Source organism: Stigmatopora argus, chromosome 6, assembly GCF_051989625.1.
Source record: "Stigmatopora argus isolate UIUO_Sarg chromosome 6, RoL_Sarg_1.0, whole genome shotgun sequence".
In the NCBI taxonomy this organism is placed as follows: Eukaryota; Metazoa; Chordata; class Actinopteri; order Syngnathiformes; family Syngnathidae; genus Stigmatopora; species Stigmatopora argus.
In genome coordinates, this window is record NC_135392.1 from 20,965,555 (window position 1) to 20,992,822 (window position 27,268).

The 27,268-nt window shown below is 43.1% G+C and overlaps 1 protein-coding gene across 9 annotated transcripts in view; it reads right to left on the minus strand.

The window, feature by feature from the left end:
- phf2 (PHD finger protein 2) overlaps positions 1 to 27,268 on the minus strand; it is a 153,725-nt gene that overhangs the window by 84,323 nt on the left and 42,134 nt on the right. For 6 of the 9 annotated variants that reach the window (XM_077602217.1, XM_077602214.1, XM_077602221.1 and 3 more), the window contains 2 exons: positions 5,284 to 5,398; positions 3,011 to 3,171 (listed from right to left, as the gene is read on the minus strand). In XM_077602217.1, coding sequence (XP_077458343.1) covers positions 3,011 to 3,171; positions 5,284 to 5,398 — 276 coding nt within the window. Of the gene's footprint in view, positions 1 to 3,010; positions 3,172 to 5,283; positions 5,399 to 6,313; positions 6,551 to 27,268 lie in introns of those variants that run through there. The other 3 variants (XM_077602218.1, XM_077602220.1, XM_077602219.1) reach the window with 3 other exon arrangements.

Below are 27,268 nucleotides of genomic sequence, written 5' to 3' on the forward strand. Positions count from 1 at the left end.
CCGCGATTCCGAGGCTCCGAGTCATCCCCTCTGCTAAGCAAGCTCTATTTTGGGTTAAAGGTGAGGGCATCCGCCGTAAGGTTGCTTGGGGTTCGCATTTCTGAAAATCATCCACCGTCACCAAGTCTCCCTGCCCTCCAGTCCACTGAGCTAGCTCGATTTTCAGTTAACGGCGCTTGTGTCTGTCGTAAGGTCGACCGGGGCTCTCATTTCTGAAAAAAAATCCACCCTCACCGAGGCTCCCTGCCATTCTGCCCGCTCAGAGAGCTCTATTTTTGGATAGTGACAGTCCCCTGTCTTCAGCCATTTTCTGAGTGGCTTGTGATTTTCAGCGGGAATTATGACATTATGAACATTTTTTATTAGGATACTTAATTTAAAAAAAAACGCATAGTACTGAAAAATGTTGAAGCCACGAAGTGGTGAAGGATGACAGCATTTCCAAGCATCGCTTAGAAGGAGTTGCTGGGGTGGCTAAGTTTGCATGTGAGCTAGAGGTTTCCTTTAACGCTGACATCCACACAATTAATTGACAAGACAAACTTTGATCATGCCCTGCGATTGGCTGGGGGTCCTCCCGCCAAGTGCACGTAGCAAACTGGGATATACTCCAGCACCCCATGCAATCCTTGTCAGGATAAGAAGTTCAGAAGATGAATGAATGAACTTTGGTCATCTGACAGGAAATGGTTCCTGGTACTTCCAAATGTGCTTGGATACAGTTATGGTCAAAAGCTTACATACACTTGTGAAGAACATAATGTCATGGCTCTCTTGAGTTTCCAGTTATTTCTACAACTCTGATTTTTCTCTGATAGAGTGATTGGAATAGATCTTCTTTGTCACAAAAACATTCATGAAGTTTGGTTCTTTTATGAATTTATTATGGGTGAACAGAAAAAAGTGATCAAATCTGCTGGGTCAAAAATATACATACAGCAACGCTAATATTTGGTACATGTCCCTTGGCCATTTTCACTTCAATTAGGCACTTTTGGTCGCCATCCACAATCCTCTGGCAAGCTTCTGGCTGAATCTTTGACCACTCATCTTGACAGAATTGGTGCAGTTCAGTTAAATTTGATGGCTTTCTGACATGGACTTGTTTCTTCAGCATTGTTCACAAGTTCTCAATGAGGTTTAAGTCAGGACTTTGCGTGACCGGACGTTTGGTCGCCGGACTTTTGGTCGCCGGACTTTTGGTCACTGGACTTTTGGTCGCCGGACGTTTGGTCGCGGACGTTTGGTCGCCGGACTTTTGGTCGCCGGACTTTTGGTCACTGGATTTTTGGTCGCCGGACGTTTGGTCATGGACGTTTGGTCGCCCGGACCCAAACAACCAGCGACCAAACGTCCGGTGACCAAAAGTCCGGCGACCAAAAGTCCGGCGACCAAAAGTCCGGCGACCAAAAGTCCGGCGACAAAACAAGGTAAAACAACACGGTCTACGCATCAATCAAAGCCGTCAATGGCCCTGAGCAGTTTCACTGAGCGGACGTGTGAGTGTATAACAGTTTGTATGTACATGAGTTGTCCCCTTAGGAAGGGACATCAGTCAGGGTCTTAACAAGTTCTCCAACAAAACACAATAAGAGTACGGGAAATGTGGAGCTTTTATTTAGCCTAATAATTAATAGGGCATTAAGTATGACTAAATGATAATTCACAGTTTGTATATAGGGAATTTGAGCAACAATTTTAAATGGTAATTATCAATAACCTTCCGGGTGACCAAACGTCCGGCAACCAAAAGTACGTCGACCAAACGTCCGAGTACCGGACTGTGGGAAGGCCATTCGAAAACCTTAATTTGAGCCTGATTTAGCCATCCCATTACCACTTTTGACGTGTGTTTGGGGTCATTGTCCTGTTGGAACAACCAACTGCGCCCAAGACCCAATCTTCGGGCTGATGACTTTAGGTTATCTTGAAGAATTTGAAGGTAATCCTCCTTCTTCATTATCCCATTTACTCTCTGTAAAGCACCAGTTCCATTGGTAGCAAAACAGCCCCACAGCATAATACCACCACCGTGCTTGACGGTAGGCATGGTGTACTTGGGGTTAAAGGCCTCACCTTTTCTCCTCCAAACATATTGCTGGGCGTTGTGGCCAAACAGCTCGATTTTTTTTCTCCGTCTGACCACAGAACTTTCCTCCAGAAGGTCTTATCTTTGTCCATGTGATCAGCAGTAAACTTCAGTCAAGCCTTAAGGTGCCACTTTTGGAGCAAGGCCTTCCGTTTTGCACGGCAGCCTCTCAGTCGATGGAGGTGCAAAACACGCTTGACTGTGGACACTGACACTTGTGTTCCAGCAGCTTCTAATTCTTGTAGTTTGCGTTTTATCCCTGATCGTGGCAGTGACAAAACAGTGCCATGCGCTTTATACTTACAAACAATTGTTTGCACTGTTGCTCTTGGGACCTGCAGCTGCTTTGAAATGGCTCCAAGTGACTTTCCTGACTTGTTCAAGTCAAGGATTTGCTTTTTCAGATCCATGCTGAGCTCCTTTGAATTTCCCATTGTAGCATTTGTGGGCGTTTGCATCCAATAAGCCCTATTTAAATGGCCTCAGAGAAGTCACCAGCTGTAGTCACTCATTATCACTCACAAGAAGTTAAGAGGCCATGCTATGAAGCTCATTTCACTGACACAACTTTCTAAGTCACCAAAATTGATAATTCGTGTTGCTGTATGTATATTTTTGACCCAGCAGATTTGATCACTTTTTCTATTAACCCATAATAAAGTCATAAAAGAACCAAACTTGATTATTTTTTGTGACAAAGAAGTATCTGTTCCAATCACTCTATCAGAGAAAAATCAGAGTTGTAGAAATAACTGGAAACTCAAGAGCACCATGACATTATGTCCTTCACAGGTTTATGTAAACTTTTGACCACAACTGTATGTGTACCCTGGTCAGAAAACTTAATCGCCGTATGACAAAAAATAAATATGACATTGCTGCAATAACTTTAAATAAGTCTTCAGTCAGTAGGCTTCTTACCAACATAATTTTCCACATCACTGATGTAGAAGGATGGAGGGGGCATAGACATTCCCAAGCCATCTTTTTTTTTAACAAGGATAGGTTCCTTAAAACCGTGATCCTCCAGGTATTCCATTGTCAGTTGATTGCCACTTAGTTTAACAACAATATCTTCAGCACTTGAAAGAAATCACAAATAATCAAGTCAAAAGCTGAATGTGGGTTGATATAGTTGATTTTTTGATGAACCTAAAATATAATACAAGTCCCATTTACAAGATGTTATCTTAATAACAGATGTCATGGCAAAACAGCAACTTGTTGCCACTGTGTTTTCCATTGTTTTGACCTGGTTGGTGGTTAGCATGACCACCTCACAGTGCTGAGAACAGGGGTTCAAACCCAGGATCTGGCCTTCATGTAGAAAATGTAAGTATTTCGCTTTCCTCCCACATCCCAAAAACAATGCAAGGTAGGCGATCACTCAAAATTGTCCCATGGTATGAACATGTGAGTGAATGGTTGTCCTGCTAATGGGTTGTGGACCTTCTACGGGCTTGTCCAGTTTTCCGGGAATTACCACCAGTCTCCTGAAATCTCCTCCATGCCCTGGAGATTTTGCTAGGAGACACAAACATTCTTGCTAGCACATGTGAATGTGGCATCCTGAAGAAGTTGGACGACCAGTGCAACTTCTGTAGGTTTAAAAAAATGCCACATACTGCCAGTAGAGCTAATTACTGAAGCCAAAACCATCACAATTTGAAAACAGTGAAGATGGACAACCAGTAAGGCTTAAATTGATACCTAGGGGCAATTAAGAGTGTTCAACCATCCTACCATGCATGTTTTGGGGATGTGTAAAGATTCAGAACTCACTTGTTTATAGCTTGCGCCCATGTTTTCAGCACTTTTTTTCAAACAGATTACATGTCTTTAGAAGACAATCATCAAAATGACCTTACAGAATCTTAAAATAATAATTCACATAATATGAACTCATCTGAAACTGAAAATGAGTGCTACAATGCTAGAAGAGTTTGTCTTGTAATGTACCTTGACCTACGATCAGCTCTACCTACGACATGATCGAGGTACGATGAAAATTTCGATCGAATAATTCGCCCTATATACGATCAACATTTCGAGATGCGACCAAGCCAGGTGGCAATGACATGAGAGGCTGTTTATCATTGTAGCGCACTGTCTTTTTTTGCCGCATCTCTTTCGTGTATAACAGATATCTACGAGCACTGAACAATTTATTCAGGCTAGTTTCTCCTACCCATCGACCAGGAAACGCACAACGTGCATGTGCGGGCGAAAAGAGGGCTTTCTGGGTAATGAAGTATACTCGTGCACACAACACCGATAGGCAATGGCACCCTTTCTCAGAATAAAACTTCAATACCCACAATCAATACGTGGGTAGGCTGTTATTCCTTCCTCAGCCTGTTAGCTCCCGCGATCGCTCATTCAAGACTACTTCTCGTTGGCAAGTGGTCTTGCGTTATCCTATTGTGAAGATATTTGTGTGCATCATTTTCGGAATATTTTGAAGGGAATACAACAGCAAACAGCCCATCGATAGCGAACGTGAGGGTGGAGGCGTGGCAAACAGCTAACCCGCCCAGAATGAAGGTAAAAAAATAAAAAAACATTAGAATTCAGTTTTGTGTAAAGTTACGTTAAATGTATGTTTGAGTGTGTCTGTATATATTAATCGAAGTTAATTTAAATTTGTTTGTTCGTTTACGAGTGCGTTGTTGCCGTGGATAAAGTCCCCCCGAACCCCCCCCCCCCCCGCCTCCGTGTATGTCGCTGTCTCTACCCTTCGCAAAATGTGTCTAAATATACTTCTATTAAACACATTTTATTACCATTAAATCACTAGTTATGTGTTACTTTGTTAATAGATGGTGAATTAGAAGAAATAAAACATTTTTTCCAATCCAATATCCTGTTTTTGGTGTTTTTTCAGAGGGTTGGAACGAATTAATTTGTTTTTAGTTCATTTCAATGGGAAACGTCCGCTCGAGTTACAAAAAGCTCGACATACAATTTCAGTCCCGGAACGGATTAAGATCGTATGTCGAGGTACCACTGTACAGGGAGACTTCTGACTTCTGATTAGAAGCAATTTTTAATACAAAAACAATTTAACACTGCATTTATAATAATCATATAGCTAGTTAGAAATACAAGTCAAGGTACATTAGTGACAACCATTTACAAGGCATATAACATGGGAATATTTACATATTTAATAGCACACCTGTAAAATAGCTTACCTGGGAAATGTTCTACTACGGAGTTCCTTTATGAAAACTTGACTGCCATTTTGAACAGCCCGAATATCTTTGCTTTGCCAAGTGTCATCTTTGTTCCCATTTTTTTTCCGTTTTACTGAAGATAAAAAAAAGAAAAAAAAGAAAGTAAAATCAGATCAATTACTGCTGGACGTATTTCAGACTAGGTACAAGTCACAGATAAAAATTATATTAAACAAGCCTCCATTATTCTGTTCTTTTTTATGGCTGGTTAAAGTCTATTTGTTTGGACACACCTTTGTCAAACAAATGTAACACATTCAACGTATAAGCTAAATTCTTCCATCATCATATAAACCAAAATCACAATAAGGACTTTTTTTTAATTGCTTCAAATTGTACAATGGAAAACCTGAATGTCTATGAATTGATTCGCCCGTTTTATTGTGCCACAGGGGAGTTTTGTAATAATTTACTTTTTTTTATTATATTGTGTTTGTTGAGAAAATGCAGCTCGACAGAGAGGGTTAAAATGGATAAGAATAGAAAATGGAGATAAAATAGGAACAGATACTTGATAGAGTACTGGACATTGGCTTCAAGGGCCTCTTAGATTTAACACGTATTGGCATGTATGTTATACTGCAGCATGTAAAAAATAAAAAAAATATTTGCAGAAAATACTGACAACCCCAAATTGACTCAGTGATTGTAGGCATTTTTTCCTGTGATGGGTCTTAAAACAATAGACAGCAACTAGCATAAATGACCATGTGAAAGGTGGTTGCAAAAATATTGAAGAATACAAATCACCCATTTATTAGATTCCGTTTAATAGAGAAAATAAAGTGTAAACACAATAAAAATGACATCTGTTACGAGCACCTCTGCAGCATTAAGTCAGGACCATTTCTAGGCAGGCAAATATGCGATATCAGTAGATCGCCATCTACGAAATGGGCACCCCTGGTGCAAGGTATCAGCGTCGGTATCCTGGGGACCTCAGATATATAACAGTGTGAAGTTAAAATGACAAAAGAACATTGTCCACCTGGCTGGTCGAGGGTTGAATCTCTTGGCCCACTTGAGGTATTCAAAATTTTTATAGTCAGTCAGGACCAATAAGGGCTAGGACGACCCTTCCAGGTGGTGGCACCATTCATCCACGGCTAGTTTCACCATCAACAGCTTCTTGCTAAACGGCATGATATTTAATGAAGACCTGGCCAAGGTCATGTCTGCAGTTGAAGACCGCTGGCAAATTGGGCTTCTCTTGATCCTGGATGGACCTGCCAGGCACTAAGTCAGATTTTAGGAAGTTAACATGGCAACATTCGCTCCAGGGCAGTTCTAATGGGGAGGATACAGTCTATGGAAAGATTGTGCATTTGCAACAAGGGCAGAACAAGGACCAATGGTGCGAGGACTAGTGAAAAGAAAGAAGGCCCTCATCTCACAGTGCTGAGTCCCATGAAACAAAACCTTTCCGTCAAAGCAGTGCTTTTTAGTGGCACATCGTCAAACCCAACTGGACAGTGAGCTCATCATCGGTTACCATATTTTCTCTCATATTAGCCGCCTCCGCACATAAGCCGTACCCTTAAAATTGCTTTAAAATCATTGCATTTTACAATTCCTCTCGTATAAGACGGTCCCTGATTCACAATTTTCACTTCCATAATCACGGTTTTAATAGGGAGTACAAATGTGTTACTTTGAAGGGAAAATTCTAAGAAAAATCGCACGTGAAATTTCTAAGATATTGTATTAATCGAAAGGATTGTCTGCTGGATTGTACATTCCTAAAGGCTGTTGCCTGCATGTAGGCAAATTAAAAAAGGAAGTCACGTGAGCAGTACAACCAGGAAGTGTGTCCGTAGCGATCTAATTTGTCATCCCTAGGTAAGATGGTGGCACCCTGAGCGAACAGGTGCAGGCTTGGGCAGTAGCGACGAGGGGGTGTCCCGCTGCGTCTGGCGCTGCCTCTTGCAGTCACACGACCGGTTATTGATGTAAATGGACAGATTTGTGAACTCTTTTAAAGGTGTTGGTTTGTTATGAATGACCAGCTGATCCTGGGGGGATGAACACTTCTCTTTAACTCTTAGTCATAAAAGTCAATCTCCACCGCTAACATCTGAAATTCCAGTGATAAATTGGCGGCACTTTGAAGATGAGTTGCTTGGCGGTTACTTTGCCCCGGACCGGATGGTCCAAGATTTTATGCATTTCATCTGTGAAGCATGAATAGGTGGCAGACACAAGGTTACTCATGGACATGTAGTATGGAGGTGGCTCGGCAGTAGATTTCTGGGGAAGTGTACAAGCTGTGTGATAGGTTCACCCTTTAGGCATTCCCAAATGCACTCACAAATAAAATAGATATCTGACTCATAACCGGGGTCTTGCAAGAGAGAATCGATCCTGACGCGTCTCCGTCCCAGATCATTCTCCCGAATCGATGCCTCTCTTGCTTATTTATTACATAAGATTTACAACATGCATCTCAGTTCTCAAAACAATTGAAGGTCTGCCGGATCTTCCCGAGGGAGGACTGTGGACAACACTGTCACAAGTCAAAACAACTGTAAGTCCTCCGGATCCGAGGAAGCGGTATCACCACCTGGTGCGAAGTCGAAGTCAAAACAAATGAGAGTCCTCCGGATCTACAGTGTGAACAACCGTGTGAGAGGTCGATGGTCCTCAAAACATTCTTCTTCATTGCCAGCAAATATATACTAATAATAATCAGCAAAGCGTTCTTCATTGCAAGCAAATAATGTAATGTATACTAATTATCTTAAGTAAAGCAAAGCATTCTTCATTGCAAGCAAATAATATAATGTATACCAATTATCCTAAGTAAAACAAAGCGTTCTTCATTGCAAGCAAATATATAATAATGTAATCAGCAAATAATAACCCTAACACTGTGCTTGGATACACTGCTGGACCGGGTTAAGTCCAATAGCTCATGGAGAATCAACTGACGAGGAATAAACCCAAGGTGATCGGGCAAAAAGATGGGTGTCCACCGGGATTTTAAAGGTGGCTGATGAAGATTGCCGGCAGCTGTGGCCTCTCCACCTGTCTAACATCCAATCTAAAATCAGAAAAAACCTTTGTCGGTCTGTCCGTCCATCCAATTTTATTTCATATCAGTAGATTTATGAGATTGTCATGGACTGACAATAATGAACACCATGTTCAAGCATAAGGGTGTCCATATGTGCACTTGGCATCACGATGCCCTAGACCACAGTTTAATGATCGATTTTGTCGTTGTGTCATCGGGCCTGTGGCCGCATGTCTTGGACACTCAGGGAAAGAGAGGGGCGGAGCTGTTAACCGATCACCACATGGTTATGAGTTGGCTCCGACGGTGGGGGCGGATGCCCGTGCGGCACGGGAGGCGCAAACATTTCATTAGGGTCTGCTGGAAATGGCTGGTGGCAGAGTCCCCTGTCAGAAGATTCAATTCCCACCTCCGACAGAGCTTCTCACATTTAGGGGAAGAGGCGACATTGAGTCCGAGTGGACTATGTTCTGCGCTTCTATTGCTGAGGTGGCAGACCGGATACTTTGAAGACCTCCTCAACTCCAACGACACCCAGGAGGAAGCAGAGCCATGGGACTCTGGGACGGCTTCTCTTATCTCTGGGGTCAAAGTCATTGAGGTGTCAAAAAGCTCCTACGTGGAAAGGTCCCGGATGAGATCCGCCTGGAGTTTCTAAAGGCTGTGGATATTTTGGGGCTGTCTTGGTTGACATGTCTCTGCAACAATGGGTGGACATCGAGGAGAGTGCCTCTGGATTGGAAGACTGGGGTGTTTGTTCCCCTTTTAAAAAAGGGGGACAGGAGGGTGTGTTCCAATTATAGGGGAATCAGATTCATTAGCCTCCCTGGGAAGGTCTATTCCAGGGTACTGGAGAGAAGGGTCTGCCGTGAGGTCAAATCTCGGATTCAGGAGGAGCAGTGTGGTTTTGGTCCTGGCCGTGGAACAGTGGATGAGCTCTACACCCTCAGCAGAGGCATTGCAGTTCGCCCAACCAGTCTACATGTGCCTTGTGGACATGGAGAAGGCGTTCAACCGTGCGCCCCAGGGAGTCTTGTGAGGGGTACTCCGGGAGTACGGAGTTCCAGATCCCCTGATACGCGGGTTCCGGTCCCTATATGACCGGTGTGAGAGTCTGGTTCGCCTAGCCGGCAGTGTATCGAATCTGTTTTCAGCAGTGGCGGGCGGTGCATTTTCTGGTAGCGCCTTCAACGTATCAATCCAACCCTCAAAAACTATTTGATGGCTATAAAACCTCTACTGCAGCTACAGCTGCGACACATAAAAAATAATCAATAAATTAATGCACAAAAATGGGGTAAAATCCACTTTCTAGCAGCATTTCATGATTAAATACAAATACTGGAGCTTTTCAGACATTAAAACCAGGCAATGGGGTGATTTTCCCGGGAAAAGACAACGATGAACGTCAATGGCGTACGGGCAAACATTGCCCGAAAATGGGGTAAAATCCAGCCAAAAACAGCATTTATTGATTAAATACAAATACTGGAGCTTTTTAGACATCTGAACCGGGCCCGGAGTATCATTTCCCCGATAAAAAGACAGCGATGAACGTCGATACGTCCATACGTGAAATGACAAAAAATGCACTAAAATTAGGTAAAATCCACTTTCTAGCATCATTTATTGATTGAATACAAATACTGGAGCTTTTGAGACATTACAACCAGGCCAGGGGGGTGATTTTTCCCGGGAAAAGACAGCGATGGACGTCAATGGTGAAACGCCAAAAATTAAACTGGAGTAAAATCCACTTCCTAGCAGCATTTTGTGATTAAATACAAACACTGGAGCTTAAATACAAACACCGGAGCTTTTCAGATATCAGAACTTGGCCCACAATTGAAATATTATTTAGGAATATAGCCATATTTGTAATTTTACTCACCAAAAATCCTTTTTACACAATATCCATCCTCCTTTCTTTCTTCCTTCTTTCCTATCGCCATAGAAGCTAATAATGAAAGACAAGCCTGTCCTGTCATATTTCTGGCATAGTCCGTTTTGAAAATGGCTTTAAATCAAAACAACAATATACTATTTGCTTGTGGAGCTAAGTTAGCGCGCTGAAAGTGCCCCACACACCATTTTCCCGGCTGTAACAGGCTTGCTAGCTTCGGAGTTGACCGCCCTTTCTAAATGATGTCCATTTTTTTCCTGAAAAAGTCCGTCTGGAAAATAGCTTTGTGAGCAAACAGAATCTATTTTTTTTTGCTTCTGTCGGCCATAGTGGGTGGAGTTTGCGATCTCGGCTGCCTCGGTACTGCTTTGGTCCGCCTACTAGCCAATCATAGTTTGTGAAAGCAATGACATGTCCCAGCCAGCAAAATGCTAACGCCTATGAAAAATCATTGTGGGGTTGCCAACTCGAAATCTGATTGGTTAAAAGCAACAGTCTAGTTTAATGCAGCAGAGCCCGCAAGAACTGATTGTGCAGGCTTTGAGGCAGATCTGATCTGGCAACAAATAATGGCTGAAATGTGATTGGTTAAATGCTTCAATATGAAAACACACATCTGGAAGCAGTGCAACCAGGGGTAAAAGCAATGAAAGGAAGCTAACAGACCATTTGGAATAATAAGTACGTATTGATGGACAAAATATACCGTAATTACTCGAATATAACGCGCACTCGAAAATAACACGCAGGTAATTTTGGGCCAAAAAAATCTGGAAAAACGCAGTACTCGAATATAGTGCGCACCTAAAATTTCCCGCTGACGAAAATCAGAAATCTTACCTTTTTTTCTTCGTTTCACGATTGTTTTGTTCAAACAAATTTATTCATTAGAATCCTTCAAATGAAGAGTTCCTCTCTCTCTCTTTGTCTGTCCTCTCATACATCTCTTCGTTGAGAATCCTATCAACGTCCACGCTTCCTTCATCCACTTCCTCTTCCTCCCACAACACATCATCCGATTGGCTTTACGAGATGACGTAAAATCCGTGCGTCAAAGTGAGTTTGACAATGCTTTTTTCGATCGAAAATTTGTAATTTATTTTAGTTATTGATTATAACACTGAACTGAGAGAGGGTGAAATGAGACGGGTACGAGGCTAGAGGGGGGCAGTGGTGGTCTCGGCTTTACGAGATGACGTAAAATCCGTGCGTCGGCTTCACGAGATGACGTAAAATCCGTGCGTCGGCTCTACGAGATGACGTAAAATCCGTGCGTCAAAGTGAGTTTGACAATGCTTTTTTCGATCGAAAATTTGTAATTTATTTTAGTTATTGATTATAACACTGAACTGAGAGAGGGTGAAATGAGACGGGTACGAGGCTAGAGGGGGGCAGTGGTGGTCTCGGCTTTACGAGATGACGTAAAATCCGTGCGTCGGCTTCACGAGATGACGTAAAATCCGTGCGTCGGCTCTACGAGATGACGTAAAATCCGTGCGTCAAAGTGAGTTTGACAATGCTTTTTTCGATCGAAAATTTGTAATTTATTTTATTCAATTCAATTTCAATTCAATTTATTTGGCAAGAAAAAGCACCAGGCTAAGGGCCATGTAACAAGACACAAAAAAAATAAAAAATAAAAAAAAATAAAAAAAAAAATTAGTTATTGATTATAACACGCACCCCCAACTATTGGAATTAATTATATAGCAAAAATCTGCGTGTTATATTCGAGTAATTACGGTAATATGATTCAGATATTTCTTAGGCCAGCAGAGAAGGCCTTGAAGGCCCTGACGGCCCGCCACTGGTTTTCAGTAGGGGTTGGACTCCGCCAGGGCTTCCCTATGTCACTGATTCTGTTCATAACTTTTATGGACAGAATATTTATGCGCAGCTGTGGCCTTTAGAGGGTCCGGTTTGGTGGCCTCAGTATTGCATCCCTGCTTTTTGCAGATGATGTGGTTCTGTTGGCTTCTCCAGGCCGTGATCTCCAGCTCTCGCTGGAACGATTCACAGCCCAGTGTGAAGCGGTCAAAATGAGAATCAGCACCTCCAAATCTGAGACCATGGTAGGAATAAGGTGGTGTATCATCTCTGGGTCAGGGACCAGGTCCTTCCCCAGGTGGAGGAGTTTAAGTATCTTGGGGTCTTGTTCACAAGTGGGGGAAGAATGGAGCGGGAGATCGACAGGCAGATCGGAGCAGCGTCTACAGAGATGAGGACTCTGCATCGGTCCAAAGAAGGAGCTGAGCCAAAAGGCAAGGCTCTCTGTTTACCGGTCGATCTTTATTCCCACCTTCATCTATGGTCACGAGCTGTGGGTTGTGATGGAAAGAACGAGATCCCTGATACAAGCGGCTGAAATAAGTTTCCTCGGCAAGATGTCTTGGAGATAGGGTGAGAAGCTCGGTCATCCGGGAGGGGCTTGGAGTAGAGCTGCTGATCCTCCGGATCGAGAGGAGCCAAATGAGTTGGCTCGGGCATCTGATCAGGATTCTCCTTGGACGCCTCCCAAGGGAGGTGTTCCCGGCCCGTCCCACCGGGAGGAGGCCGCGTGGCCCACCTCGGACACGCTGGGGAGACTATGTATCCCGGCTAGCCCAGGAACGCCTTGGGGTCTTCCCGGAAGAGGTGTATGAATTGGCTGGGAAGAGGGAAGTCTGGGCTTCCCTGCTGAATCTGTTACCCCCGCAACCTGACTTCGGATAAGCAGAAGAAGATGAGATGAGATGAGACATTTGAATTTGAAAAAAAGGATAATATTATTTTATATATAGTATTTCAAATAGAGTAAAGTGGCTGCTGTGGGACCACCCAGGAGGGCCTGGAAAATATTATTTTTTACGTCAAAAATATATTTGTCTCGCAAAATAAATATATTTATTTTAGGCCACAGAAAATACATATATTTAACTGTTTGCCATAGAAATCAATAATTGAAAATTATTGCAATTCACTTCTAAATCCAGTTTTTAATATTTTGCAAATTTACTAAAGAAAATCGGTGTGTAACTCGCTAAGTTTCCAGGAAATGTATCACATTTATCACACAAATTATTGGAAGTAATTTTGGTTCGGCGACCAACAATTGATTATTTTTCAGCATGAACATAAATATATTTACATCGTGAAAGCCTAATTGAATATAATTGATATATGGCAATATACTGCATTCATTTTCTACCAATTAGTTATTGCCGACCCCTGCCACCCAGGACAGTAAGAAGTGGGAAGCAAATAGATGTCAACTTGCACTATGGGATGTGTAATTAAGGGTTTGCCCAATTATTCATTCATTCATCCATTTTCTATACCGCTTATCCTCACAAGCATTGTGGGGGGGTGGGTTACTGGAGCCTATCCCATCTTACTTTGGGCACCAGGCAGGGGACACCCTGAATTCGTGGACACCCAATCGCAGGGCACAAGGCGACGGACAACCATTCACGCTCACACTCATACCTAGGGGCAATTTAGAGTGTTCAACAAGCCTACGCCGATGGGTGCATGGTTAATCTCAGATTGATAAATTTAAAAAATAATTTTAAATATTAAAAAAACAGCAGCAACACTAACTAAATAATTTACACACAATAGCACCTCGGCCTCACAGCTCTGGGGTCTTGGGTTCAAATCCAGGTCGGTCCATTGTCTGGAGTTTGCATGTTCTCCCCAGGCCTGCGTGGGTTTCCTCCGGGTACTCCGGTTTCCTCCCACATTTCCCAAACATGCATGGTAGGGTGATTGAACACTCTACATTGCGCCTAGCTATGGGTTTGAGTGTGCATGGCTGTCCGTCTCCTTGTGCCCTGCGATCGGTTGGGCACCGATTCAGGCTGTCCCCCACCTCTGGCCCGGAGTCACTTGGGATAAGCTCCAGCACCCCCCGTGACCCTAATGAGGATAAAGCGGTTCAGAAAATGAGATGAGAATTCGGGACAAACATGGTACAAACAATTGACCCCATTTTTACCCAGTTTTGAAATGGTCAAGGGTTGACATTGGATTGACCTATAAAAGACGATAGCAGTGCACAAAAAATCACAGGAAAATCCAACACAAAAGTAGCACAAGCGTTTGACATAATTTTTAAATCAATTTGCATCTGATGGGGGACCAAATTCACGGTACTTGGACGTTTCGTCGAAAGATGTTTGGTCCCCGGACGTTTGGCCCCCGGATGTTTTGTCGACCGGACGTTTGGTAGAACGGACGTTTGGTCGCCGGGTTGTTACTGTTGAAACCAGCTCTCAAAATTATAATCATGAAAGAGAGAGAGTGAGTTTAATATCTAAATATCTAATATCAAAATATCAACAGTAAACTCAGCCATAATTTGACAGCGAGCGAACCCGGCGACCAAACGTCCGTTCTACCAAACGTCCATTCTACCAAACGTCCGTTCTACCAAACGTTTGGTTGACCAAACGTCCGGGGACCAAACGTCCGGGGACCAAACGTCTTTCGACGAAACGTCCGGTCACGCAAATTCAGAGGTCATTGGGTAACCCTAACTGGAACACTTGCACTTGCAGGTCTCTCTACCTTTAGACCTGTCCAACCTGAATGTGTCACCTAAAAACAATGTGGCTGTGGGTATAACTCTTAAGGTCCCACTATCACCTCAGTGGTGACTGCACTGAATTCACTTCACTGAGCCACAAACAGTAATCCTTTTCCAAGTAAAATAAACCAAAACATTGTTTAATCCCATTTCGCTGATGATCAGGAAGCCAGCGTTACTTACCAACAGTAATTTAGGCGAAGGTAGGCTTTTTCGAACGCTGCAACCTCGTCAATCCTGTTTCATTGCAATTGCCAGCATTTTAGTTGTTTGTTCCACAGAAAAAAAGTTAATGGTTAATACTTGTGTAGGAAATACAATATCTCACAAAAGTGAGGACACCCCTTTCAGTTCTGCAATATTTTTAATACATTTTTCATGGGACAACAGTGAAGTGACATTTTGATACAATGTAAACTAGTCACTCTGGTGCTTGGATAATGACATACATTTATTGTATTCTTATAAAAACTGAAAACAGCAATGACTGTGTGAAATGCTGCCAACAAAGTTGCGTACATCACAAGTGATCTTCTCAAAATTGGGCCCAAAATGTCCATATTTTTGTGACCCCTATTATTTTCATGGACTACCTAAACCCTCTTAGTCATGTAGTTCACCAGAGCTTCACAGGTCGCCGATGGAATCCTTTTGCACTTTTCCATGATAATATCACGGAGCTTGTGGATGTTGGAGACCTTGCGCTCCCTCGCCTTTAGTTTGAGAATGCCCCACAGATGCTCAATAGCGTTTAGTTCTGGGAACATGCTTGGCCAGTGTATCACCTTTATCCTCCGCCTCTTTAGAAAAGCAGTGGTCATCTTGGAGGTGTGTTTGGGGCCCTCATCATGTTATAATATTGCTTCAGGGCTGAGTTTATGGAGGGAGATCATGCTCTCCTTCAGTATTCCACAGTACTAAATGTTGGCATTCATTGTTCCCTCTAAGAACCGTAGCTCATCAGTGCCAGCAACACGCATACAGCCCCAGACCATGACACTCCCACAACCTTGTTTGACTGTAGGCAAGACACACTTGTCTTTGTACTCTTTGCCTGGTTACCACCACACATGCTTGACTCCATTTAAACCAAATATTGGTTTCATTAGACCACAGGACATAGTTCCCGTAATCTATATCCTTCGTCTTCAGCAAACCTTTTGCGGGCGTCCATGTCCTTCGAAGATACTTTTTTCCCGGGATGACAGAACAATTGAATGCAGTGTGGTCTGAGCACTTATAGACAAATTCCTGCACCCCTTCATCCTCTGCAGCAATGCCGGCAGCACTCCTATGTTTTCCAAAGAAAACCTCTGGATATGACGCTATGCGTGCACACTTGACTTTGGTCGATTATGCCAAGGCCTGTTAAACCACTGTATGGTCTTAGCCACCATGCTGAAGCTCAATTTCAGGCTGTTGGCAGTCTTCTTTATAGTCTAGGTTATCTTTATGTAGACTTAATAATTCTTTTTTTCCAGATCCTCAGAGAGCTCTTTGCCATGACGTGCCATGTGGAAACTTCCTGTTATCAGTATGAGAGTGACAATGGCAAATTTAATACATTTGCTCCCCAATCACACCTGACACTTTGTCACACTAACTCAGGGGTGTCAAACTGGTCCTCAAAGGGCCACAGTGGGTGCAGGTTTTCATTCCAACTCAACAAGAGGATACCTTTTGCAAGTGTAATCAGTTAATTAAAGTCAGGTGCTACTTATTTTAGAAGACACCTGATTGGTTAAAATGTCGGCACTGGATCGGTTGGAACAAAGACCAGGACTCACTGCCGCCCTCGGCGGAATCGGTTTGACACGCCTGCACTAACTAGTCGCATTGCACAGGGAGGGGAAATGCCTAATTGATCCCAATTCTGGGCTAATTTTGAGATTTTATCTTTAAGTTTACTCAATTTTCTTGGCAGCATTTTACACATGTATTGCTGTGGTAAGTTATTGTGAAAATACAATTAATTTCTTTATTATCCAAGCTCTACAATGACTGCTTTACATTGTATCAAAGTGTCATTATTTCAGTGTTCTCCCATGAAAAGATAGAATTTTCTAAATTGTCCAAATGACAGGGGTTTACACACTTGTGAGATGCTGTAGCTCCATCACAAGCACTGGTGCTGTAAAACTACTTTTTTCAGCCATCAATGGCATAAATGTAAGATACAGTAGCACCTCTAGTTACAAATGCTTCTACATATGAACTATTCAGGTAACAAAAATCTTTGATGGAATACCTTTTGTTTCAAGATACGAAGAACAATCCAAATTATGAAACATGAAAAAAATCAACCCCCCTGAAACGTAAATACCCTTCCTGTATTTTTTTTTCAAACTATCACGTTCAAGTTGCTTTCACAACACCTTGCTGGCCTCTCATTGGCTATAACGAAGTCGTGTCTCCATGTTGCCGACAGCAGCTATAGTGCTGCTCACAAATAGATTGTTCTGTCCTTAAACTATCCTCAACCATCTTGTTCTATAACTTCATTGTGTGACCCATTAGCTGTGTTACTATAGTTTCCACAACTCTGCAGTCCTCTGGTCAAACTGACTTTCCATTATTCATCCTTCTTATTGCCTGTCTGAGCACGTGGTGCATGCCATCAAAAAGTACATACGGGATGAACAATGGCTGAAGGACCAAGACAAAGAACTGAAAAGAAAACTAGCTCAGCTAAAGCTTGGGGAACTGTCCACCAAGAACAAAAGGAGAGCTCAAGCCTCGGCCATTATTAGGGGTGCCCAGTGAATCCTGCAGGGGAAGGTCAGTTGCCAATAGTCACATCTATAACAAAAAATGAACCAGTGATACAAGTCCAAATTGTAGGGAAACAAATACCTATTTTGGTTGACACTAGAGCGCCCTATAGTTGCGTGAGCCCAAAATACCGTATTTTCACGCCTATTTGGCGCATCGTTTTTTACGCCGCAGTGTCAGTAACGAGTGCTATTTCTGTATTTTAGACACAAAAAGCACGCACCATTTCATTAGACGCATATATATTATATATGGATTAAATATCGAAACGCAATAGCGCTGGCTACCGGAAGCAGCTTATTTCCGGGTTCCGGTGCGCAGTGACTGCTGGGAAATATAGTTCTAGGACACTACACCCACACGCTAAAAACACGCTTTAAAAAGGCAACGGAAGCACAACTGAGTTCGGGAGTGCTTTATTTGGACATTTTACAACTTACGTCATCATCACCCACAAATCCATCATAGTCCTCATTTTCTGTGTCCGAATCAAACAATTGCCCAAATGAATCTTCCAAAACGCTGGGTCCCGCGGTTGTAGTTCTTAAGCCTCCGGGAATGACGGCAAGCTCTGAGTTATTATATATAATATATATATATATATATATATATATATATATATATATATATATATATATACATAGTTCACAGTCTAGCTTTGAATGCTCTGTTGACGCCAACATTTAGCGGCAGGATTTCTTTTGTAAATACAGCCGAAATGACGGCCAGCACCAAATTAGTGTGGTCGCCCGAAATGACGGCCAGCACCAAATTAATGTGGTCGCCTGGCGACCACACTAATTTGGTGCTGGCCGTCATTTCGGCTGTATTTACAAAAGAAATCCTGCCGCTAAATGTTGGCGTCAACAGAGCATTCAAAGCTAGACTGTGAACTATGTATATATATTATATATAATAACTCAGAGCTTGCCGTCATTCCCGGAGGCTTAAGAACTACAACCGCGGGACCCAGCGTTTTGGAAGACTCATTTGGGCAATTGTTTGATTCGGACACAGAAAATGAGGACTTTGATGGATTTGTGGGTGATGATGACGAGAGTAAGTTGTAAAATGTCTAAATAAAGTACAACCGAACTCAGTTTTGCTTCCGTTGCCTTTTTAAAGTGTGTTTTTGGCGTGTGGGTGTTGCGCACAAGAACTCTATATCCCAGCAGTCACTGCGCAGTACTTTATCTACGGGAAAATAGTAGAGTCGGGGGCTGGTTTCCGTAGTTGTCCTATTGACTGTTTTATTTTATTTTATCGTGATAACAATTTTAGTATTGGTCCATATATAAGGCGTACTGGATTATACGGCGCCCTGTCTATTTTGGAGAATTTTTTTGACTTTTATGCGCACCTTATAGGCGTGAAAATACGGTACGTTTCAGACCTTCCGATGTCTGGCAAATGCGTCATAACAGTGGGATTCTCAGGAACACTTCAAACAACACAGCTCCAGCTCAACTAATGCTGAGGGGAGAAACAAATACAGTGCTGGTTATGGTATCAGAGCCTTGTGCAAATTGAATGTGAATCATTTTTGCACGCCTGAGGGAGTGATAGTTGACACACCTAGGGAAAATTTTCTAATGATTCTTCAGTCAGCACTGGCGAAAGTATACTGGATAGGTGATCTATCTGAACCAGTGCTCCAGGGGGTCCACAGTGGGAAAAGTACATTATTGCGCAAATTCCAAAAGCTACAAGTCCGCGGTCTGAGTACCATTGTACAATGTTGTTTCTTTTATATGATAATATAGATGCTTGATGATCTAAACCAGGGGTCCCCAAACTTTTTCCTGTGAGGGCCACATAACTTTTCCCTTCTCTGATGGGGGGCCGGTGTCAGTTTGTAACAGAAAAAGTGTGACGATCGTAGGGGAGCTTAATTTTTATTTATTGTTTTCCAGAAAGCCACACATAACCAAATAACCCTTTCCAGGTTCTTTACAGAAAAAAAGTCAGGAAACATATAATAACACTATTAATGAAATAAATAATAACTAAATAACCCTCTCTGAGTTCTTCACAGAAAAAACAGGAAATAAATAACACTATTTATGAAATAAATAATAACTAAATAACTCTCTCTGGGTTCTTCATAGAAAAAAAAGCCATGGAACATTAACTTTCTGTTGTGCCATGCACAATCTTCTCCCTTTGCTCTGAAGTTTATGCACGACACCACAACCGTCATTACAGAATCCCACGTCAACATTTTGCAGCACAGTGCTTGCTGGTGAATTTGGCAGTGGACTCGTAGCGGGGCGGTGAGACCCCTTTTTTCCAACTTCCGGTTCATGCGTCCCATTATTAGACCGCGAGTTTCGGCCACCATGCTAGGAGCCCCGTCAGTCGTGATGCTAGCTAGCTTTGACCAGTCCAGGTCCAACTTCTCCATGGTTTGGCACACTTTGTCAAAAATATCCTCTCCCGTTGTAGTCCCTTTGAGACTTTGGAGGGCTGCCAGATCCTCGCAAATCTCAAAGTTTGCGCTAACTCCACGAATAAAAATGAGCAGTTGCGCTGTGTCTTGCACGTCCGTGCTTTCATCCAGTGCTAATGAAAAAAAGTCAAATTATTTCGTCTTCTGCTGCAGCTGGGCATATACATTACTCCCGATTTCTTCAACGCATCTGGTCATTGTACTCACCGACAGACTTACGGCATTAAATGCATCTTTCTTCTCGGGACACACCTCCTCCGCGACAGTATCCATACATTTCTTAACAAACTCTCCGTCAGTGAAAGGCTTACCGCTGCTTGCTATCAATTTAGCAACCCAAAAGCTGGCCCGAACGGATGCCTGGTTCTGCTGAGATAGTAGTCCACTTTTTCGCTTTGAGAGTTTGTCTGCTCGTATTTGCCCTTGCAAGCTATCGTACTTGTCTTTGTGACGGGATTCATAGTGTCGGCAAAGATTGTATTCTTTGAATACCGCCACCGTCTCTTGACAAATGAGACAAACAGCCTTTTCTTTGCATTGAACAAAAAAATAATCGTTTGTCCACTCCAGGTTAAATACCCTGCATTCTGAATCAATTTTTCTCTCACCTAACTTTTTCGCCATTATTCCGTTCTCAAACAGGTTGCAGTTTTTATATGCTTGAATAGTCCGCGATGGTCCCAGGGCTCCGCCCTCACCTGCGATCGTCCAGATGTCTCGGTAACACTGCTCGTGCATGCAACGGTGGACGTGCCAGCCTGCATCAAAGGGAAACACTCTCCCCGCGCGTGTCACCAAAGAAGCAATGCGAAGCCCCGCTTCACTGAGATGATTTGTGGGCTCAGCAGGGGTGCAATGAACCAAACACAAGATTAAAACGTCCCAGTCTTCAAGGCCAAATTGGAAAAAAAATCAGATAGTGTCTCTGGTATTGTTCAGAGGGCCGGTCCAAATGTGCCGGCGGGCTGCATAAAAAAAAAAAAAATTAAAAAAAAAAAAAAAAAAAAAAAAAAAAAAAATTCATCTGATAGCGTCTCTGGTATTGTTCAGAGGGCCGGTCCAAATGTGCCGGCGGGCCGTAGTTTGGTGACCCCTGATCTAAACTGTTTAAATGCCTGCTCAGCATCGAGGTGCCATTAATTTTGCTCTCGTATGAGAGCAAAGCGCCATATTGACTACATTCAGCTGTTGCGTCTTTGGCAAAACATCGAGGCGAGGACACGAGGAATAGGACCCAATCACAAGGAAAGAAGGCGAGGAATAGGGAAGTAGTGCTCACACCAAAAACTTTAATAACTTAGGCAGGATCTTAGAAAATAAGAAAGACTTACAAATCAAATAAAAAAAACAAACCTGACTAGGGAAAATATGGGGAATCGAGGAAGGAGGCAACGCAGACACATGGCAAGGGAAATAAGGCAGACGATCCGACAAATGACATAATAATCAGTGGGGTTTAAATAGACAAAACAGAAACCAATTCTAAATGACGCGCAGCTGCGCGAGCGCAAACGGCAAGACAGAAGGGTCAAACAAGAGTAGGGAAACGAAAATCAGAACACAAGGAGAAAGCAACAGAAAAAATAACAAGCCAATCCTAACAGCAACCCCCCTCTAAGAGACGGATCCTAGATGTCCCAAAGCCGGTTGTCCATGAAAAAGAAAAACGCTGATGGTGAGGGCGGGTGGCACCGCAAATTTTAGTCTGGCAGGCGTCTGCGCCGGGCCGTAACTAGCCGAGTAAGTTTCCGGTTCGGCGGGCGTCCGCGCCGGGCCGCGAAGTGGCGTGGGAGTGGCAGGTCTGGCGGGCATCCACGCCGGGCCGCGAAGAGTTGTGGGAGTGGCCAGTCCGGCGGGCATCCGCGCCGGCCCTTTAAATTAGGGCCGAGCGCCCTGCCCTGAACAGACACCAACATTTCTAAAAGATCGTCAGCCACCTTACCCTGGCTGCTCGGGGGGCCTCGTCCAGGGGGCCCGGAGAGTCGCCACTGGCGACCCCCTCGTCCAGGGGGCCCGGAGAGTTGCCGGAACCAACCCCCTCATCCAGGGGGCCCGGAGAGTCGCCGCCGCCCTTTTCCAGGGGTCCTTGAAGAGTTGCCACCGCTGACCCCCTCGTCCAGGGTGCCCGGAGAGTCGCTGCCGAAGACCCCCTTGTCCAGGGGGCTTGGAGAGTTGCCACCGCCGACCCCCTCCTCCAGGGGGCCCGATAATCTTGTGTGTGGCGTCGTTACGGGGATGACTGACAGGCGAGCCGGCACAGGCAAAGGCGAGCGGGAAGCTTGCATGGGCGACGGCGAGCAGGAGGCTCGGAGGGGCAAAGGGAAGCGGCGGCCTCGGACGGGCGAAGGGAAGCGGGGGGCTCCGACGGGCGTATGCGACCGGGGGGCTAACTCCGGGGTTCAAGCGTATAGCCCCTCCTTCCTCTTCTCTCTGCATCGCGGCGCTCGTCGCCTCCTCCGGAAGGACGGCGTAGCACGCCGGCCGCCATGCGGTGGTCCATTGTAGATGTCCTTCGACACGGGGAAAAAGCTCGCTGCTGCGCCTCCCCACAAAGACAAGGTGTTCGAAACACCTTGTGAAATATGAACTGTATTCTTATATTTAATCTTGCACCCTTGTGCACTCTTATGAATTTAGTTACTAGAATAGAATTTTTACTGACACCTACAGGTCAAGGCCTGTCATCACTTTGTATATAACCCACCCCTTTCGTGGTCCCGCCTAAAGTTTGTCTCCGCCTAAACTTCTATTAAATACCATAACCGACCGACTGGACGGCGTATCTGGTTGGGGAACCTCGAAGTGAACGCTGGGTCTGTCCGTCAGCTCGCCCCCTTCTTAGGAAGGGTGGGGGCTAGCCAAGAACAAAGGAAGCGGACCGAGCAGCGACCATTTTGAGGGCGGTCGAGATGAGGCCTCCCTTTCCAGATAACCTCCATTCGGCCGGGAGTCAAAACTACCACGTGTTTTGCTGCTTCCTCTGTATGAAGATTATTGTCGAGGCAACCCAGCTTTGACATTTTGGTGCCTGAAACCCGAGATTCTTCTCTGCTTTCCGGCCACGGCAGATCGACAGAAGGATGGATGGCTTGACGTCGGCTACTCCAGCCTTGAGAGAGGGCGATCTGGCCTGCTGGCCCGGGAACAGATTACGAATTATCCTTTCGTACAGAGGAGGCACCAAAAAACGGTAAGGCACTTTTTAAAATTAATTTGTAGAATCCAACCCACCAAGGCCCCGTTTCCCTTCGAGGAGGGGAAATGCTTCATTCGTAAAAAAGAAAAGTTGCGTATACTCTTCTCTGTGTGTCGGAGATTCTTCTTTCTGTGTGTCGGAAAGGCATTTTTCTGTGTGTCGGAATTATGTTAAATAGTATACAGCACGATAAAAGGCTGTGTGTCGCCCTATCTGCCTGGAAAGCAGACAGAGGAGGAGGTCGCGCCTCCCCGCCAAGGGACTTCGAGGGTTGTGTTAAAAATATAGAAGTATATTGTTATACAGTGCCAAGATAATGAAAGAGCTCGATATAAAGAAAAAAAAAAGAAATAGAATAAAACTATAAACGCATGCAAGTAATCTTCATATGAATAGATATATAGATATATATATATAAGTACGCTATGACGCGTTCATAAACGATATAAGTACGATTGCCGCGAAAAATAGGAGTTTAATCGGCGAAAAAGAATACTTAGACTGATAAAAATAAGTATTTAAGAGATGGTGGATTGTGACAGGATGGGGGGGGTTGAAAAGCAGACCACATGTGAGAGGAAAAATGGCCGAGCCCACAAACAAAGAGAAAAAATGGCGGCGAGCCAACTGAAGTTAAAACTGCCTTTCTTCCCCAGCCCACGTTCCACTAACCCAGGAAGATATATATATATATATTAGGCCTGTTGAGAAACAGTGCCCCCCCCTGCTCAGCCCACTCCTCGTGCCGGGCTCCACTCGCAGGGGCCAGGAGCACGAGGGGGGGATTGGGGGACTGGAATGCAAGAAATCTCAGGTTACATCTCACATTCCACACGATGAGCAAGGAGGAGCAGTGATGAAGAGACATGAGCAGAGAGAGTAATAGAAAGAAAATAAGAGTTAGAGACAGAAAATTGACAATATAACATATTAGTGACAAATTATGGGTCCTCTAATAAACACTGAAATTTATCATTAGGAAATGATTAAGAAATTGCTAAGTAGAAGGTTAGTTTCTCTAAATTTTAATCGTGGTAAGAGTGAGCTACAAAAAATGGCTCTTATATTAAATAAACACAATCTTGGAGCAGAATAGCAATTCAACAAGTGCAATTTAGCTATTTTAGCAAAAAGAGAGGGATTTGCGATTTAGACTTAAGGATTAGGAATCATCCAAATTATTAATGATATCAAACATGAAGACAATGCAGAAATGGCATTGATCCAAATTATTAGGTAAATTGTAGCTGGCAAGTTTAGATAAAATAATTAATTTAGGATAGGCATAATTTCGCTGAGATGCAATAAACATCATGACTTGTCATCAGTGCACGGATGATAATTCATTGTTTTGCCCATCAAGAAAATAATATGTTTTAGCGTGAGTCGTAAGAATGAATGACTATGAGAATATCTCGGATTGCATTAGAATCGAACAATTGATGCCAACCAAACAACATTGACCTATTTCCTTTTAGAATGACTTGCCATGACACAGCGAAAGGTGGTTAGCTGCCAAGAAGCCCCAGGACTGGGGATGGCGCTCTTCACCAGTGATAAAAAAAATTGCAGACCACGGATGTCTGAAAATGAGTGTGAGCGTGAATGGTTGTTTGTCCTTTTGTGTTTTTGATTGGCCGACCACCGAGATATGATCAATCGGTTAGGTATCAAGGTGGAAAATGATTTAGCAAATTGGAATCGATTTCGGAATTTGCCAATAAGCCGTTTCACGGATGGCAACGCCAAATTATGGAAAAATATTTCGTCCAAGGAAATTTTTTAATGAAAAAAGCAGCAGTACTCCAAATGTGAAATTTGAAGTGGAGAAACAAATCTGCTATGCGAAATTTGGGAGCACTGGGAAAAACAGACAGTGCTTGATACGAAATTCCAAAGTACTATTGATTTATTGTGATAATGGCATCCAAATTGTGTTGACAGAATAATTGACTGAATTGAAAAAAGGTTCCATATTTCGTTATGAAATCATTGCGCCTACATAACGAGGTCAACCGGACAACAAAATATGGACATCCTATTTAGTAGACCATACCAAACGCCATTGTTCACTACACGATTGGAACTAGAGGATGAGGCTAATCTGGCTATCTGCATAAAAGAAAAAACTTTAAAGGAACACACTGAATTTGGGTTAGCAGGAGGAGACTGTGCTTCCTAACAGAAAACAGACTGGACCAACGGCGGTCCCGGGAGCCTGGGTGCTCAACACACGCGTTCCTGACCAACCAGCAGACATGAAAATAGCGGGATCCATTTTGTGCACTGTAAGAAGGTTCTCTCAGTTGAAACGTATGAGACAGGTAAGATAAACTTTTGACGTAATCAGACGAAATGGCAAGCACTCCAATATTGATTGGAAAGATTATTGCTCGGGGAGCAATGCCGTAAGCCATAAGGAACTTTTGATATTGGTTTTATTGTCTCCATAAAAAAGGGAAAGCGTTTCAATTGAGACTAAACCTTCTTACAGATAGTTAAAGTAAACAATTGAGACTAGATCTTCTTATAGATTTTTAAAGTAAACAATTAGAGAGAAGAGAAACTACAATGGATAGAAATGTAACTAGAATTTAATTTTATGCCTGACTATTGAGAAATATTGATTAAGAAAGTTTTATAGGAGAGGATTGACAAACTCCAAAGACAATGGGATGTTACATTTGATAAAAAGACTACTAGATTGGGATATTTTGAATTTCAAACAACTGAGTTTAATATGCAACGCGATACACATTGTTAAATGAATTGGGACTTGATTAGTATGCATTTTATAAGTAATAAGTTTTAATTGCTTTAAAGGATACAATTATGCTAAAATATTAACCTTGACAAACAAGGGGTGATTACAATTTAGTGGGTTCAATTATATTCAGAATTATAAATGTGTGCATTTTGTTTCTGGATATTAATTGATGTGAATTTAACTGTTACAGAGAACGGGAAAGCTGTTTTCCTGGGGAGAAAGCACCCTGGTTTACTTTTTGTGTTTTTCCTATTTTTAGTATGATTAGTTAATTTGTGTAATTACAGGAAAGGGAAAAACAAATAGGGTTCTTGATCTTAACAAGGAAGCAGTGATCATAATAGAATACCAGCTAGCATATTTGATTTTGACTGATAAGGCATTTAAATTTTAACAAACTATAGTGATGGAATAAGTAAGATTGTTGCAATTTTTGTTCATTGAGGTATTAAGCCGAACCAAATAGCCGTAAGCAAATTTTAAGCACGTGTTGAAGACAACGACAGAACACAGCAGCTAAAGCAGCAGCGCAAACACTTACTGCACAGCATACACAACAACAAAACTGAGCCGATCTCAAGAACAGTCAGCAGACGAACTGTACAAAGCTAAAGGCCTACCGTGCCTACCAAAAAAATTTCTTCCAAAATTGAGCCATAAATGTCTCAAAAGGGAGGAAGATATGATGGACATCGAAATACCTACTTTTAAAATTTTTGTAGGAACTGTTTAATTTGTTATTTTATTGATCTGTAAAGAACATGGGATCTCCAGAATCAGCTGGAGTAACAATGGAGCTCATTTTGCAAACAGCATAGTGCAAAACATGGCAAAACACCTAAGTAGAGCGAACAAATGGTACGATAAAACCAAGGCTTAAGAAAACCATGGGGGAGATAAATAAGCCATGGCCAGAACGCCTAACACTGGCCAAAACGTATATGAAGATAGTACCAACTAGCTCGGGATTAACACCTTTTGAGATAGTTCATGGACGACCATTCCAACTTCCTCTATGGGAAGAGTAACCATGACGAGAGACTAAGGAAGGAGAGAAACTTATCCAAAGAACATGTAAGCTGCCGTGATCCTTTTGTCTATCTTGCAGGAGGTGGTGAAGCCAGGTGACTGGATCCTGATCCGAGTCATAAAAGGAAGTCCTGGTTCTCTCCACGATGGGAAGACCCATTCGTGGCCCAAGTCACCAACCTCCACAGCAGCAAAGATCGCTGAAAAGTCCAAGTCGATTCAGGTCAAGGTATTTCGAGACAGGTGA